This window comes from Elephas maximus, chromosome 10 (genome assembly GCF_024166365.1).
Source record: "Elephas maximus indicus isolate mEleMax1 chromosome 10, mEleMax1 primary haplotype, whole genome shotgun sequence".
Lineage (NCBI taxonomy): Eukaryota > Metazoa > Chordata > Mammalia > Proboscidea > Elephantidae > Elephas > Elephas maximus.
In genome coordinates, this window is record NC_064828.1 from 116,884,356 (window position 1) to 116,898,222 (window position 13,867).

At 41.5% G+C, this 13,867-nt stretch overlaps 1 protein-coding gene across 5 annotated transcripts in view; it reads right to left on the bottom strand.

Moving 5' to 3' along the window:
- The window catches only part of VRK1 (VRK serine/threonine kinase 1), a 136,939-nt gene that overhangs the window by 39,587 nt on the left and 83,485 nt on the right, over positions 1–13,867 (bottom strand). For all 5 annotated transcript variants that reach the window (XM_049897673.1, XM_049897670.1, XM_049897669.1 and 2 more), the window contains exons 4-7: positions 8,506–8,575; positions 7,357–7,444; positions 1,609–1,717; positions 1,390–1,482 (exon numbers count right to left, since the gene is read on the bottom strand). In XM_049897673.1, the coding sequence (XP_049753630.1) occupies positions 1,390–1,482; positions 1,609–1,717; positions 7,357–7,444; positions 8,506–8,575 (360 nt within the window). The remainder of the gene's footprint in view (positions 1–1,389; positions 1,483–1,608; positions 1,718–7,356; positions 7,445–8,505; positions 8,576–13,867) is intronic.

Consider the following 13,867-nt stretch of genomic DNA (forward strand, 5'->3'; position numbering starts at 1 on the left):
AAAATTCTATCATGCGACCTCCTGCACTGTTTCTATAATCAAGGCCATATTTTCCAACTACTAATCCTTCTCTATCTCGTTCCAATTTCTGCGTTCCAATCACCGGTAATTACCAATGCATCTTGACTGCATGTTTGATCAATTTCAGACTGCAGAAGTTGGTAAAAATCTTCAATTTCCTCATCTGTGGCATTAGTGGGTTGGTGCGTAAATTTGAATAAATCATTTTAACTGGTCCTCCTTGTAGGCATATGAGTATTATTCTATCACTGACAGTGTGGCACTTAAGCGAAGATCTTGAAATGTTCTTTTTGATGATGAATGCAACATCATTTCTCTTCAATTTGTCATTCCCAGCATAGTAGACCATATGATTGTCTGATTCAAAATGGCCAATACCAGTCCGTTTCAGCTTACTAATGCCTAGGATATTGATCTTTATGCTTTCCATTTATTTTAGACAGCTTTCAATTTTCGTAGATTCACACTTCATATATTCCACGTTCCAATTATTAACGGATGTTTGCTGCTGTTTCTCCTCATTTTGGGTTGTTCCACATCAGCAAATGAAGGTCCCAAAAGCTTGACTCCATTCACGTCATGAAGGTCGACTGTACTTTGAGGAGGCAGCTCTTCCCCAGTTGTATTGTGAGTGCCTTCCAACCTGGGGGCCTCATCTTGAGCACTGTATCAGAAAATGTTCCACTGCTGTTCATAAAGTTTTCACTGGCCAGTCTCCCTCAGGAGTTGACTCCCAGGTCCTTCTTCCTAGTCTGTCGTAGTCTGGAAGTTCTGCTGAAACCTGCCCATCATAGGTGACCCTGCTGGTATTGGAAATACCAGTAGTGTCACAGCTTCCAGCACCACAGCACCACGCAAGCCGCCACAGTACAACAAACTGACGGACAAGCAGTGGCCAAAACCCTAAGGGCATACAAATTTAGACAGCTAAGATATATCTGTCAACCAATTGATTTGAATAATCAACATGTTAAAGACCAAATTTTCCAAGTAACAGAACACTTACACTTGATGGATTTCTTGAACAAAGGAAACAAAAAAAGTGACAAAGCAGGCAGGCAAACATAATTCATTGGTGCACTATGTAATTTTAAGCTTCCACCCCCAAACAGCTATTTGAAATTCATTTTGTATCACAAGCCCTTCTCCTGAATATTATTTAGAGCAACATAGCCAACTTGATAAACTGCCAACAAATCGCATCAAAAATGTAGAATGTTAACAAGATAAAAGTGTCAAGAAGAAATATTATTATTACCATATCTACTTCAAAAAGTAAAACTTCTGCATGGGTTCAAAAGTTCAATGCAACCATATTTGTTTTCAAACAACACATTTTAAATGTAGAAATTAAAGTTATAAAACTACCTGGTCAGGATTCCTGCAGCTCAGAAGAAGGTTTGAGGCCTTGATATCTCCATGTACGTACTCATGTTCATGGATATACTCCAGAATGTCCAGCTAGGGAAGCGTCACAGAGAATAAATGAGTGCAGTACCTACACCAGCCAGCAGAGGACCAAGCTTAAAACAAAATGGCCTTTACGTATTAAAACCATTTTCTCAAAAACAAGAACAGCGCACATACAATTCTTAAGCCTAGCTGCAAGACAGTTTTCCGAGAAAACCTTTTGGCATTTGCTTCATATATTTTCTGAAGGTCACTCCCAAAGCGATCCATTATCATAAACCTGTAACTGAAGACAAACAAAAGTCAATGAACAAAACATTGAACCTACTTTGCAATGAATGAATACTCTTTTCAAAGTGAGTTTTCAAGGCAATGTTTGGTTAAGAAGAATTCTTTAAAAAAAAAAAAAAATGCAAACATTTGAAACAATTTCTGCCAATTAGAAATCTCAGGAGAGTACTTTCCTCTCCTGCCTTTACCTTGAGGGCCTCTTGCTAGTTACACGAGATAATATTCAACTGAAGATAATGTCCACAGAGAGAATATAACAGGCTCATTCACAGTAAAAATAAAACAATGGGAATAAGAATATCACTGCAAGAGAATGAGGGACCGCCTGTCTAAACTTATCTTTTAATAAATAAATAAGATCTGTGAAGGTCAAGTGATTTGCCCAAAGTCATACAAAGAATTAGTGGCAAAACGTAGTATTCAAAAAATACGTACAAATATCAGTTATGAGGTCAGCTTCGTGCTAAGTGCCTAGGATGACGACGGGAGACAAAAACAGGGCACAGTCGGTGTCCTCAAGTAATGCAGACACAAGTAATACGGTGCAACGTGTCAGGGGGTAAGTTAACGGCACTACAGCACATGGGAGAGGAAACTGAGGCAGACCCAGGAGGTGCGAACAGGTCTTCTGACATTCAGACCAGTGTTTTTTCAGCTGCTAGTTATATCTAACAATCTGAAACCTTGGCTACAAAATTAACTGCAAACCTGTAACCACCTGAGCACTCAGTACTCAAGCAGCCTTTGTCACAGACTCCCCGCACCCTGATCTCTAAGACAGTAAAGGGGAACAACACCTTGGACCTTCCAATTCTCTCTGAAGAACAGGTTGTCAAAGGTGGAGGGAGAGGGAAGAGAGACCGCCCACGTTGCCAGCGGGTCTGTGAATCAACAACACTAAGCAGGTCTTTGCTGTTATCCATAGACTCCCCCCCACCCCCCCCCGCCACTACTCTGCACAACTCCTTAACCGCCTCCTAACTTCTAGATGATCAACACCAGCTGAATCTCGAGCGCGGGCATGGCATGGAAGTGTTCACTATAACCTCCTGGAGAGACAGGCCCACCACAGAGCAGGAAAATCGCAGCTATCTAGAAGTTGCCTAGCTCCTCTGAAGGGGGGTGTATACTCTTTGCGAACCTGGGTGACGTGTGGCGAACAGCGGGAGAACACACGTCAACACAGCTTACCCGGTAATGACAGCAGTAACATTTTTACAATCCCAACACTATCCCGGGCACCACACGAGTACTAACTCAAGGGTTTCCGGCCTCACTTCCTATTTCTTTACTTTTGTAAGAGCTACAATAATTGTTTGTTAGAGCTTCAACCTAAAAAGCAAATCGGTACTTTTTTTTTCCTTTCCATTTGGTCTCATTTACGTGATTGAGCTAAGAAGCACGTTCCTCACATCTATTATTGTTTCTTTCATAGACCTGTGTAACCTTTGGCTGAAGCGTGAACTTCGGGGTGACTTCAGTTCTGAGTTGAAAGGGTGTCTGGGGTCCATAGTCTTGGGGGTGCCTCCAGTCTCTGTCGACCAGTAAGTCTGGCTTTTTTGTTGTTGTTGTTTTGAATTTGAATTTTGTTCTACATTTTTCTCCTGCTCTGTCCACGACCCTCTATGGTGATCCCTGTCAGTGTGGTTGCTGGTGGTAGCCAGGCACCAACTAGTTCTTCTGGGCTCTGGCTGCTGAAGGCTGTGGTACCTGTGGTCCATTAGTTCTCTGGACTAGCATTTCTCAAGTGTCTTTGGTTTTCTTCAATCTCCTTTGCTCCGGATGGGATGGGTCCAGTAGATACATCTTAGATGGCCAAAGTCGGATGTAGAACATTTTCTTTAGGAACTATGTTAAGCCAACTGGCAGGTCGGTACTTTAGAGTGATTAATGCTCTCTTCTGAGGGTTAGACTTCTGGCAACCTCATTTTACAAAAGAAACAGGCTAAGACGTGAGATCACCACTAGTTAACGGTGAGTGGGGTTTAAGCTTGGGTCTGTGCGCCTCCAAGTCCCCCACTCTCTGGCCTCTGGAAGCTCTCTCCAAGGTGCTCCTGTCACCCTACAGAGTCCACCTTCGACCCCACCATCTCTCTCTAGGCCCTGATCACTTCACGTGAGCCACACACCCAAGTGCTTCGATCTCTTGGCTCCATGCTTTCTCGTAAAATAGGTGATAAGAACGTGTCAGGTAAAACGTGCTGTGATGTTGTTGCAATTTTAAGAAAAACCACCATTCCCAAACAAAAATAATAAATAAATACTTTTTTTTTTTTTTGCTGATAATGATAATGGTGAAGGTGATTGCTGCTAACATCTATCATCTCCCTCACAGTGATGAGAGAATCTCCCATGTGCGTTTTCATTTCCTCTCCACAGCTCCATAAAGTATGTACCGTTACTCCGATTTCACAGTAAGGGCTCTCACGAAACAGAAGGCAGCCCAAGACCACACCTGATGGAGGAGGCTGTAATTCAGTCTAGGTTTGTTCAGTGATTGTAGGTTTTATTGTGATACACTTTTTTTTTTTTTTTTTTTACAACTTTGTTACTGAAATTCCTGAAGGGGTGGGGAGGATGGGGATACTTGGTTATTCCAAGTTCTGAAATGACCGACAACCTGCTAGCATAATTTTCTCTACAAAATGTGATTTCCGATAATGCACTGTTTCTTGGGAATACAACTACTGTATATTGCAGTAGAATCACATATATTTGGTTTGTATTACACGACATCATCTCGATGGTTTTCCCTGCTTCAGTCCCCTCTACGCAGGCTCCAGTTCACCATGGAAACCAAGTCCTAAAAGCCACTTCTACCACCATGTCATCCTGTCCCTTGTTCAAGAGTGTGCAATAGCTCTGACCGCCTGCTGTCCTTGGCTGCCGTCAAGTCAGCTCTGGCTCGCGGTGACCTTATGACAGGAAGAGACGCTGCCCGGTCCTGCGCCATCTTCACTGTCGCCGGTGTGTTTGAGTCCCTGTTGTGGCTACTGTGTCAGTGATCTCACTGAGGGTCTCCTCGTTTCGCTGGCCCACCACTTTACCAAACATGACAGCAGTTCTAGCAACTGGTCTTTCCTGATGATGTGTCCAAAGCAAGCGAGCCAAACTCTCCAATTCTTACTTCTAAGGATCATTCTGGTTATATTTCATCTAAGACTAATTTGTTCATATTTTTGGCAGTCCAAAATGTATGCAGTAATCTTTGCCGGCACCATGATTCAAAGGCATCAATTCTTCTTCAGACTTCCTTATTCGTTGTCCAGCTTTTGCATGCATGTGGTGACTGAAAACACCATGGCTTGGGTCAGGGGCACCTTAGTCCTCAAAGTGACACCTTTGCTTTTTAACACTTTAAAGAGTGTCTTTTGCAGCAGATTTTCCTAATGCAATAAGCCGTTAGATTTCTTGCCTGCTGCTTCCATGGCATTGTTGACCCAAGTAGAAGGAAATCCTTGAAACTTCAGTATCTTTTCCATTTATCATGACATTGTTTATCAGTCCAGTTGTAAGAATTTTTGTTTTCTTCATGTTCAGACTTCTTGTTCTGACTAGCTATTATCCACCGAATCCAAACCGTTCTTTCCCCTCAGGGTCTGCACAGCCTGGCGCAGTCTACTGCTCCCAGTTTATCTCCTCCTCTCCTTTACGCACGCCCTTATTCTTTGCTAAAGAAAGATGGCCCTTCTCAGGCCACATAGCAGGACAGAGCTTAGCCCACTACTTTGTTAATGTTAATGTTAATCTCCCACCTGAGAGGCTGCCCCTCCCTCCACTTCAGTTATTTTCTAAACCAGGGGTTGTGAACATTCAGAGGATTAAAGACCCCAACAGTAAAAGCTAACACTTATATGACATACATTTTAAGGGCTTTATATTTAACCCTCCTTATTAACTGGATAGATGCTACCCCCATTTTGCAGTTCAGAAAACTAAGGCAAAAAGACGTAAAATCCAAAAACCACTGCCATAAAGTCGATTCCAACTCATAGCAAGCGACCTTGTAGGACAGAGTAGGACTGCCCCATAGGGTTTCCGAGGCTGCCAACCTTTCTGGAAGCAGACTGCCCCATAGGGTTTCCGAGGCTGCCAATCTCTCTGGAAGCAGACTGCCCCATCTCTGAACTGCCGAACTTTCAGTTAGCAGCGAGCATTTAAGCACTGCACCACCAGGGCTTCTTAAAAAAGAAGTAAAGCACCTCCGAAGTCACACACGAATAGTAAGAGGCAAAACACGGATATGAAACCAGGTAGTCTGGCTCTAGAATCCTTGCTTTTAACCACTGCTCTACCCTATTTCTCCAGAAACACTCATAAAAACTATGAAACGTGTTTCGGCAAAAGCATACACAACAGAATGTTACATAGCACTGGGGCAGGGAGGGGGGCTGCTTCCACACCCTGCCTGATAGATGCCTGGGTCCCAGGACAAAAGCCCCAAGTAAGCAGCACTGCCTGGCTGCCTCCCAGCAAGTCCGGCTCCTCTCCATCTTTTCTAACAGAGGCCCAGCCTGGCTCAGGCATCCCCATCCTCTTCCACAGAACCAGGTGCTCCACCAAGCTAATCACTGCGATCACTTTGCCCTGAGCAGTGACTCGTTTAAGGATGTGCAGTGATAAAGTTCTGACCAAAAAAAAAAGGGGGACTTCTTGCAAAGGGCTCCTTGTCAGGAAAATGAAACCCATAGGAAGCGACACCATTTTTTTCTGCTGGATACTGGGTCTGCACGTAGAACCTAGAAATGGGACTGCCACCTTGGGACCATACAGGGGAGAACAAATAGAGAACAAACCCAAGATAAGGAGGGCAAAAGGCAGGATAAAGGATCTGGGCCTTGATTTCTACTCAGAGAGATGAGCCAAAGCTTCCTGCACTTGCTACTGGAAGCATCTAAACCAGTCTGTCTTCAGTTCCAAACTGTAGTGAGCTGCACACATGGGGTCGCCATGAGTTCCAAATTAAAACTACTCCTTAGGTCTCAGCTGTAGCCTTACTCTATGAAATTCCATTCATCCATTCAAATATTTACAATGTGCCTATTTCGCATCAAAGCGTTGGAGGTTTTCTCAAACTCAACTATTCCAAAAGGCTTTCTCCATCCTCTTTAAGACATGAAAGGGTCAAAATCACACAACTTAACACTTAATTGTTTCATATATATCTCTGTTCTCTCACCAGCTAGACCGAGATCTCCTAAAAACCAGGGTTGTAATCTTCCACAGGGAAATTTTGTGCTAAAGATGAAATAAATACCAGGTTGATACTTAGCAAGCTCTCTTTCATGTAAAGGACACAGAGCCTTTTGATTGTTTGCCTGCTTATTTTTAAGGGCAAAAAACGGCAGGGCATGTCTGGCTTAGTCTCCACGTGCCAGCTGGGTTCTGGTCAGCTGATGTCACTCTGTAACTGTCCCCTGGATTAGAGGGGTGCCATTGTCTCACAGGAAGTCATAACCTGCGGCTACACACAAATGGCAGGGATCACACCGAATCCTCCTCTGCCCTACGCACTCCACAGAGCTCAGCGAGGGCCTAGCAATACTGCGGGTGCTCACAGAACCCCTGACTGAATCCACTGGGCACTTAACATTCAGAAAAGGGAAAAGGAAACCAAAATATGAACATTTTTACCTTTTTCCATTTTTATCATGTAGACCAGACCCCCAATATTTAGGAACACCCAGGTACTTCAGTTTATGGGTACGAATCCATTTCTGAACTAAAAGTTAAAACAGATGCTTGTGACTTTCAATTCCATTATACATAATTTTTAAAAAGCATCAAGAGCAGAAATGTACTTACACATGTAACAAGACTTCACCTTTATTTAGCCATTAAAAAAGCCCGTAAAGAGTATGGTATAACCAATAAATGAAAAGTACTCTGCAATCAAAGCATTTTTATTACCCCCCACAATTCTGTTATCCTACCCTTAACTTAGCACTGTCTTTAAAACGATCAATCCACAAAAAGCATTTTAAAAAACCTTCAAAACCCAAGTTCTGCAGCTGCAATTAATCTCTCTAATTACATAAATGTCTACTTGCTTACCAAGGAAGATTCATCTTTTACTCCAACCTAAAAGTCCTCAGCCAGGAAATCAAGCTCTAGGAGAGATGGAAGCCTTCCTGAGAGGCCTGATGCCATCCTACCAGGAGGCTCCTTAGATTCTTGGAGGGGAGCAAAGGGGAGGAAGAGGAAAGGAGAGGAGGGGTGGGAAGGGGAGGAGAGGAAGAAGAAGGAAGGGGAGGAAGAGAAGAGAGGAGAGGAGAAGAGGGGAGAAGAGGGGAGGGGAGGGGAGGGGAGGGGAGGGGAGGGGAGGGGAGGGGAGGGGAGGGGAGGGCAGGGGAGGGGAGGACAGAGGGGAGCGGGCGGCTGGAAGAGGTGGTACTTTCTATCTAGATAATCTGCTACATTTCATCAACTGTCGCATCCCCCCAGGTTACATTTTCCAGAGTTTAGAAAAATAAGATTTGGAGATTCTTGAACCATACTCATAGAAAAAAAATTTTTTTTTTCTGTGATTATGGTTAATTTTCAAGTTTTGACAGTATTTTCTAAACCATATATCGCTTACAAACTTCACTCTCTGTATCGATATAGGTAAAACCATTCCATAATAAACTTGTTCAGAATTTTTTTCACACAAATCTCACTTAAATGGAATTTATTTATAAAGTTAAAAAATAACATAATCATAAGATCCAATTCTCTAGTTTTGGCTTAATAAAAATTGCAGTCATTTTAAAACTTTAAACACATATGTATTGTAGTTCTTACTTTGCTCTGGTTTAGCAGCTCGCTGGTAGAACTTTAATTCAGTAAAAAGAGGTCCATTGTCACTGGGTTCCTTAAAATGTAAGAATTCATTAGTACTAGTAATAGATAAAATTAATGGATTATTTTCAATATGCCTTCAAAAAGACTAACAAATTAATTTTTTTCCAAACAATAATTTTGATACTTAGGTTTATAATTGCATTACAGATTTAGTCACACTTTGAAGAGATGTTTTAGAGATTCCCAGAATAGTCCACAAGTCTTAGATTTCTCTCAAGTTCCGCTCCTCGAAGTGATATACACAGCTTGGTCTCTAAGAGTTAAAAAAAAAAATCTCTAATTTCCGTCTTTATTAAGCAAAGATCAGCAACCATGTCAACTGCATCACCTTCAAGGCATTTCCGAGATTTAATAAAATTTCAGTACCTGATTTAACCAATGAGTGGCAAGACCCCGTTCCTTCCCCGTCTCTCGCTGCCACATCACCGGGTTCAACAGGACTGGCAGAGGCAGGCCCACCACAAGGAGGCGTATCCTGGATTCCCACACAGCCAGCACTGGCTACTTGACGCCATCCTTTCCTTTCTGGCCCTGATTGCAGGCTTTTCAAACCAGAGTCCTACCACTTACTTTGCACATGATAATTTGAAGTCAGCAAGAAAACCGGCTCAATAACAATTGTTTTCTACCGACTTGGCTGGACTACATTCATTTCGAGTCATAAGGGATAAAACCAACAGTTAAAATTCATATGCACAGAGGCATACATTCACATAAAGTATCTGCACAAACAAGCAATACTAGCCTGCTGAGAGTTTTGCCTGATGAAATAAAGTTGGAAGGTGGGGAGAAAGCTCTTATAATTCTGTGGAGTTGCCTAATTAAAAGTGGTTAGTTCAACGTGGGATGTTTTGTGGTGGTTATTGCCTTGGTTACTGGGAATCAGAGAAAAATTTTAAAAAGGGAGTGGCAACTTCAAATGAGGATATGAATATTTCTAAACTAATTTTAGGGTTGCTTTTCTTTTAGGGGAGCCCTGGTGGAACAGTGGTTAAGAGCTCGGCTGCTAGCCAAAAGGTGGGTAGTTCAAATCCAGCATTCGCTTTTTGGGAACTCTATGGGGCAGTTCTACTCTGTCCTATACGGTCACTGTGAGTCGGAATCGACTTGATGGCAATGGATTTTTTGGTTTGTCTTTTAGGAGGTATGGGAAGAAAGTTGTTTTGGACAGAAAGTCTGCTGGAGTTTCAAGGGTCAGGAGAGCATTAAGAAAGGTGATAAATGAAAGAGGCCCGCTACCTTAACTAAGAGAAAACTTATAAAAACATGTAGGTTTTGGCTACTGGAGATGCCTTATGCAAATGCTTACACTCATAGTTATTTTTCATTCAAGATACCCTCAACTGCCACAGAGGTTAATTTTGTTCCTCAAGGATTAGATAAACCACTCTACACACAGTCCTCGTATCTCGGCTCTCTTTAATTCACAACCAGGAATGTCCAGCTGAAGTCCTCACAGGAAAGGCTGCTGAGCCATCTGCATAGCTAGGCAGGACCTGCTCAGGAGTGAGCCCTGGCCAGCAAATGGGCATGTACACAACACCTGGGTCAGAACCTGAAAATAAGCTGCATTTGTTACAGGAAGGACACGTTTCAGCACAGCCTGGGAGCAGCATGGTGGACATGGGCTCAGCATGCCTCCAGCTCTCCAGAACTGACCGACAGACTGAGGTGTAAGTGTTCCCGGTCCGTGGGCTTATCTGTAACCTGGGGCCCCTTTCTAGTATCAGTGGTAGCGAGACTGAAGGTCACAAACGCTTAGAGCCCATGCTGAGAACAGGCCTTCAGCAGGAATCACAGTATCCGCGTAAGAAATGACAAACTCGAGAAGTTTCAGAAGACAGAAATGCAAACTCAAGAGAAGGAATTTTGGTAATGTCAACGGTTAACTTTTGGAATAGCTCATTGATACAGTGAAATCTGTGAGAGCCAGGACTTGACGGACTAATGTGGTTTTCCAGGTCTCTCAAGTTTTCCGCCTTTGACAGGATGCAGCTTGTCACTTTTCTATCGCTCTATTAGTGGAAAATATTTGAGTTTCCCTTCTCTGACAGGTTTCCGCCTTACACAGGTTCAAAAGGGCTTTTCCTAAGACAAATCTGGTTTATTACCATCAGTATAAAATTCTGACTTACTTAGTTTCAACCTGTCACACCAACTTTAAATTTTCGAGTTTTCCTTTAGGCAATAATTTATTAAACTTACAATAGTGAGAATCAACCTATATAAATGAGGCTATTTAATAAAAACCCCACTACAATGAAGGCTATTCGAGCTCATCTCACACTTTTTCTAACCCAGTGAGATTCCATCATAACAAAATAAAGGGGCTACTTCATGCCATGTACTCTGGCCAAAGCTAGCTACTCCTGCTGCAGAAAGCACCTTAGCTCACAACTACATTTATTAACATATTTCAAATCTAAATCACTCTGCCAACTCTATAATAGCCAAGATTTAGAAAAGAAATTGGGACTGACATTTTAACTAGAATATCACTAAACGTTTCTTTAAGACTTCTAAGTGTCAAAATGAAGATGACAACAACAACAAAAAAAATTAAAATGTGATATATTTCAATGGCACCATCTAAAAGCAACTGGCTGCCATTTAGAAATGAAGCCGTACAAGATTTCTCCTTCCTACCAAAAAAATTATGAGATATGGTTTGAAAACTCAGGTCACTTCTCATAACGTCAGTGAGGAAAATCAAACCTCAATCTGCAAACTTCTTCCCAGGGAACTTCAAAATACAGGTTTTTATTAGCTCATCCTGGAAACCAACCATGACACAATCAACTGTTAGGGTACAAGATCCAGAAGCTTGGTCACCCCCACTTCTGCTACCAGCAAATCAACGGGACTGCAGAGCTGAGGGCGGCTGGCAGAGCCAATTTAGGGTGAAGGATGTCAGCAAGAAAATGTACACAACCTTTTTCCTCCTTGCGTTATCCAGCTTATTATGATCAACCCTGTACATTTCTTTCCAGAAATCAAGAAACATAGATGGAATCCCTCACTCATCCAGAGGCAGAGAGTAGATGCTTCCCATCCTTGGTGAGGCAGCACAACTGCCCACGGAGGTCAAGGATTAGATCCCAAACAAAATCAGCAGCAGTTATTTGGTAAGAAGGGGAATATTTTTAGTACATGTCCAAACACCTATGTTGAAAATACATACCTTCATTCCAAAAAACCAAATGTCAGACGTCTGGGTTAACTATCTGGAGCTCTTTCACTGAGCAGGTAGGTATTAAGAGTAACCAAGGTTTTTACCAATCTTCCGCATTAAGATGAGAGCCCGTACCAGAAGCACAGGGTATAAAAGATCCCAAAAGAATGATTGAAATATATAGGCGCACAGGATTTCACCTAAAATAATTAAGGTACTCTTTGCTCAAGACTCAGCCAGTGGTTCTCAACTTTAACTGTGCAAAGGAATCACCTGGGGGGCTTCATTACAAATACCAATAACCAGGTCATCCGCCCAGAGATTCGGATTATACTGGACAACCAGGGTGTAGAGCCGCTCTTTGATACGCTATCACATTATTAAATCTAATTTCACATTAAAAATCAATTTACCTTTCTTAAAACCAAACAACATTTTAGCTTAACTGGTAAAGAATATATGCCTTGAGCATTATGCTCTTCTAAAAGCTGTCTTAACGTCTAACTGTCAACAGTAACCCGAAAGGCTGGATAAGAACCTTGGTGGGCAATGTTAATGGAGGAGAAACAACTAGGAAAAGGAGGCCTAGGATGGTTGCACGACTGGCAGGATGTGATCGGTGTCACTGACTGGACATATAGTGAGAGGTGAATTGGTGTATGTTTTGCTGTGTGTGTTCTCAACAACAACAACAAAAATAATCTGTCTTTGATTATTTTCCAAATAACATTTGCTAAGTTTTTTTCTCTAAAGATAAAATACATGTTCATTTTAGAAAATATGGAAACATTTTGATGTATCTTCTTCACATACATATCTATTTTATAAAATTACCTTCATGTATCCTGCTTTTTTTTACTAATTAATTATGAAATTTCCCCAAAGAGTAGTAAGTGTTCTTTGAAAACATGACTTTTAATAGTCCCTCATGTTGTAAATGGCAAATGTTCATAAGTAGCCTTGATTTTAATACTGGAAAGATCTGATATTGATTCTGTTTGTGTGCAATGGAACATTTCAACTTTTAATGTCATCAAGTTGTCAGGATAGAAAAGTCAGAATCATAAGGGACAGAGTTACGGCATAGTACATCGCCAGCCAAGGCCAACTATGAATGGGCCTACTCTAAACGGCCACAGACAAGACAGGGAAGTGGGCAGCATCAGGAATTTGAGAATAAATGAGTAGAAAAAGGGTGGTAGAGAATTACAGCTGAAAAGTTTTCAAAAGAATTTAAAAAACAGCCATTTAAAGACAGCATATGGAAAACAAAGTTTAAAACAAGGTCCTTATCAAATAACTTAAAATCTAGTTAGGGTGATAAAACAAACACATAAAAAATTAAAACAATTAGTGGCATGAGAAAGCTATTGGCAAAGAATATTGTAAAATAAACGGAATCACAATGAGTGCTGTAAGAGCTTAAGGAAGCCCAGGGAAGACAGATAGCAGGGCAGAAGGAAGCAAATAAACCAACCCACTGCCATCAAGTCGATTCCAAGGAAGCAAATACTAGCTACTAAATGCCCCCTCAGAAGGGAAAGAGAAAGGTGATAATACTGTTTTGTTTTTAGCATTCTTCCTGGATCACAGACAAACTATGACAGTGAAAAAGTTGCTAAAATATTAGATGCAAAACAGAAATCGGCTGAATACTTATCATCGTCCTTAATTACAAACAGAAGGAGTGAGAAAGGCTAACAGAAACAGAACTGAATTCAGAGACAGGAGACACAGTAAGGAACCAGGTTGGATAACAAACGGCCTTAAACTTAAAAATGTAAACTAATTTGCAATGTCAAGCAATTTCCTATTTCATTTAGGAAATACCTGCTCCTACTCTTTTTTTTTTTCCCATAACCGTGTACGTAAAAAAGGCAGTAAAAGTGAAATTACCTTGAGTAATAACTAAAATACTTACAATTACACACAATAAAGGAAAATATTATAATTCTAAGATAAAACACAATTTAAAGAAGCTCAAATTATATAGGGAAAGAAAGACACATTTAACAGTTTCACCTGTAAGATACGGTGTGCTCTCCTTCCAGGACAGAAGGAAACTACGCAAATTCACCAACTGCAAAGGGATCAGAGGTAACTATATTCTTTGAATCTCAAAATTAGAAG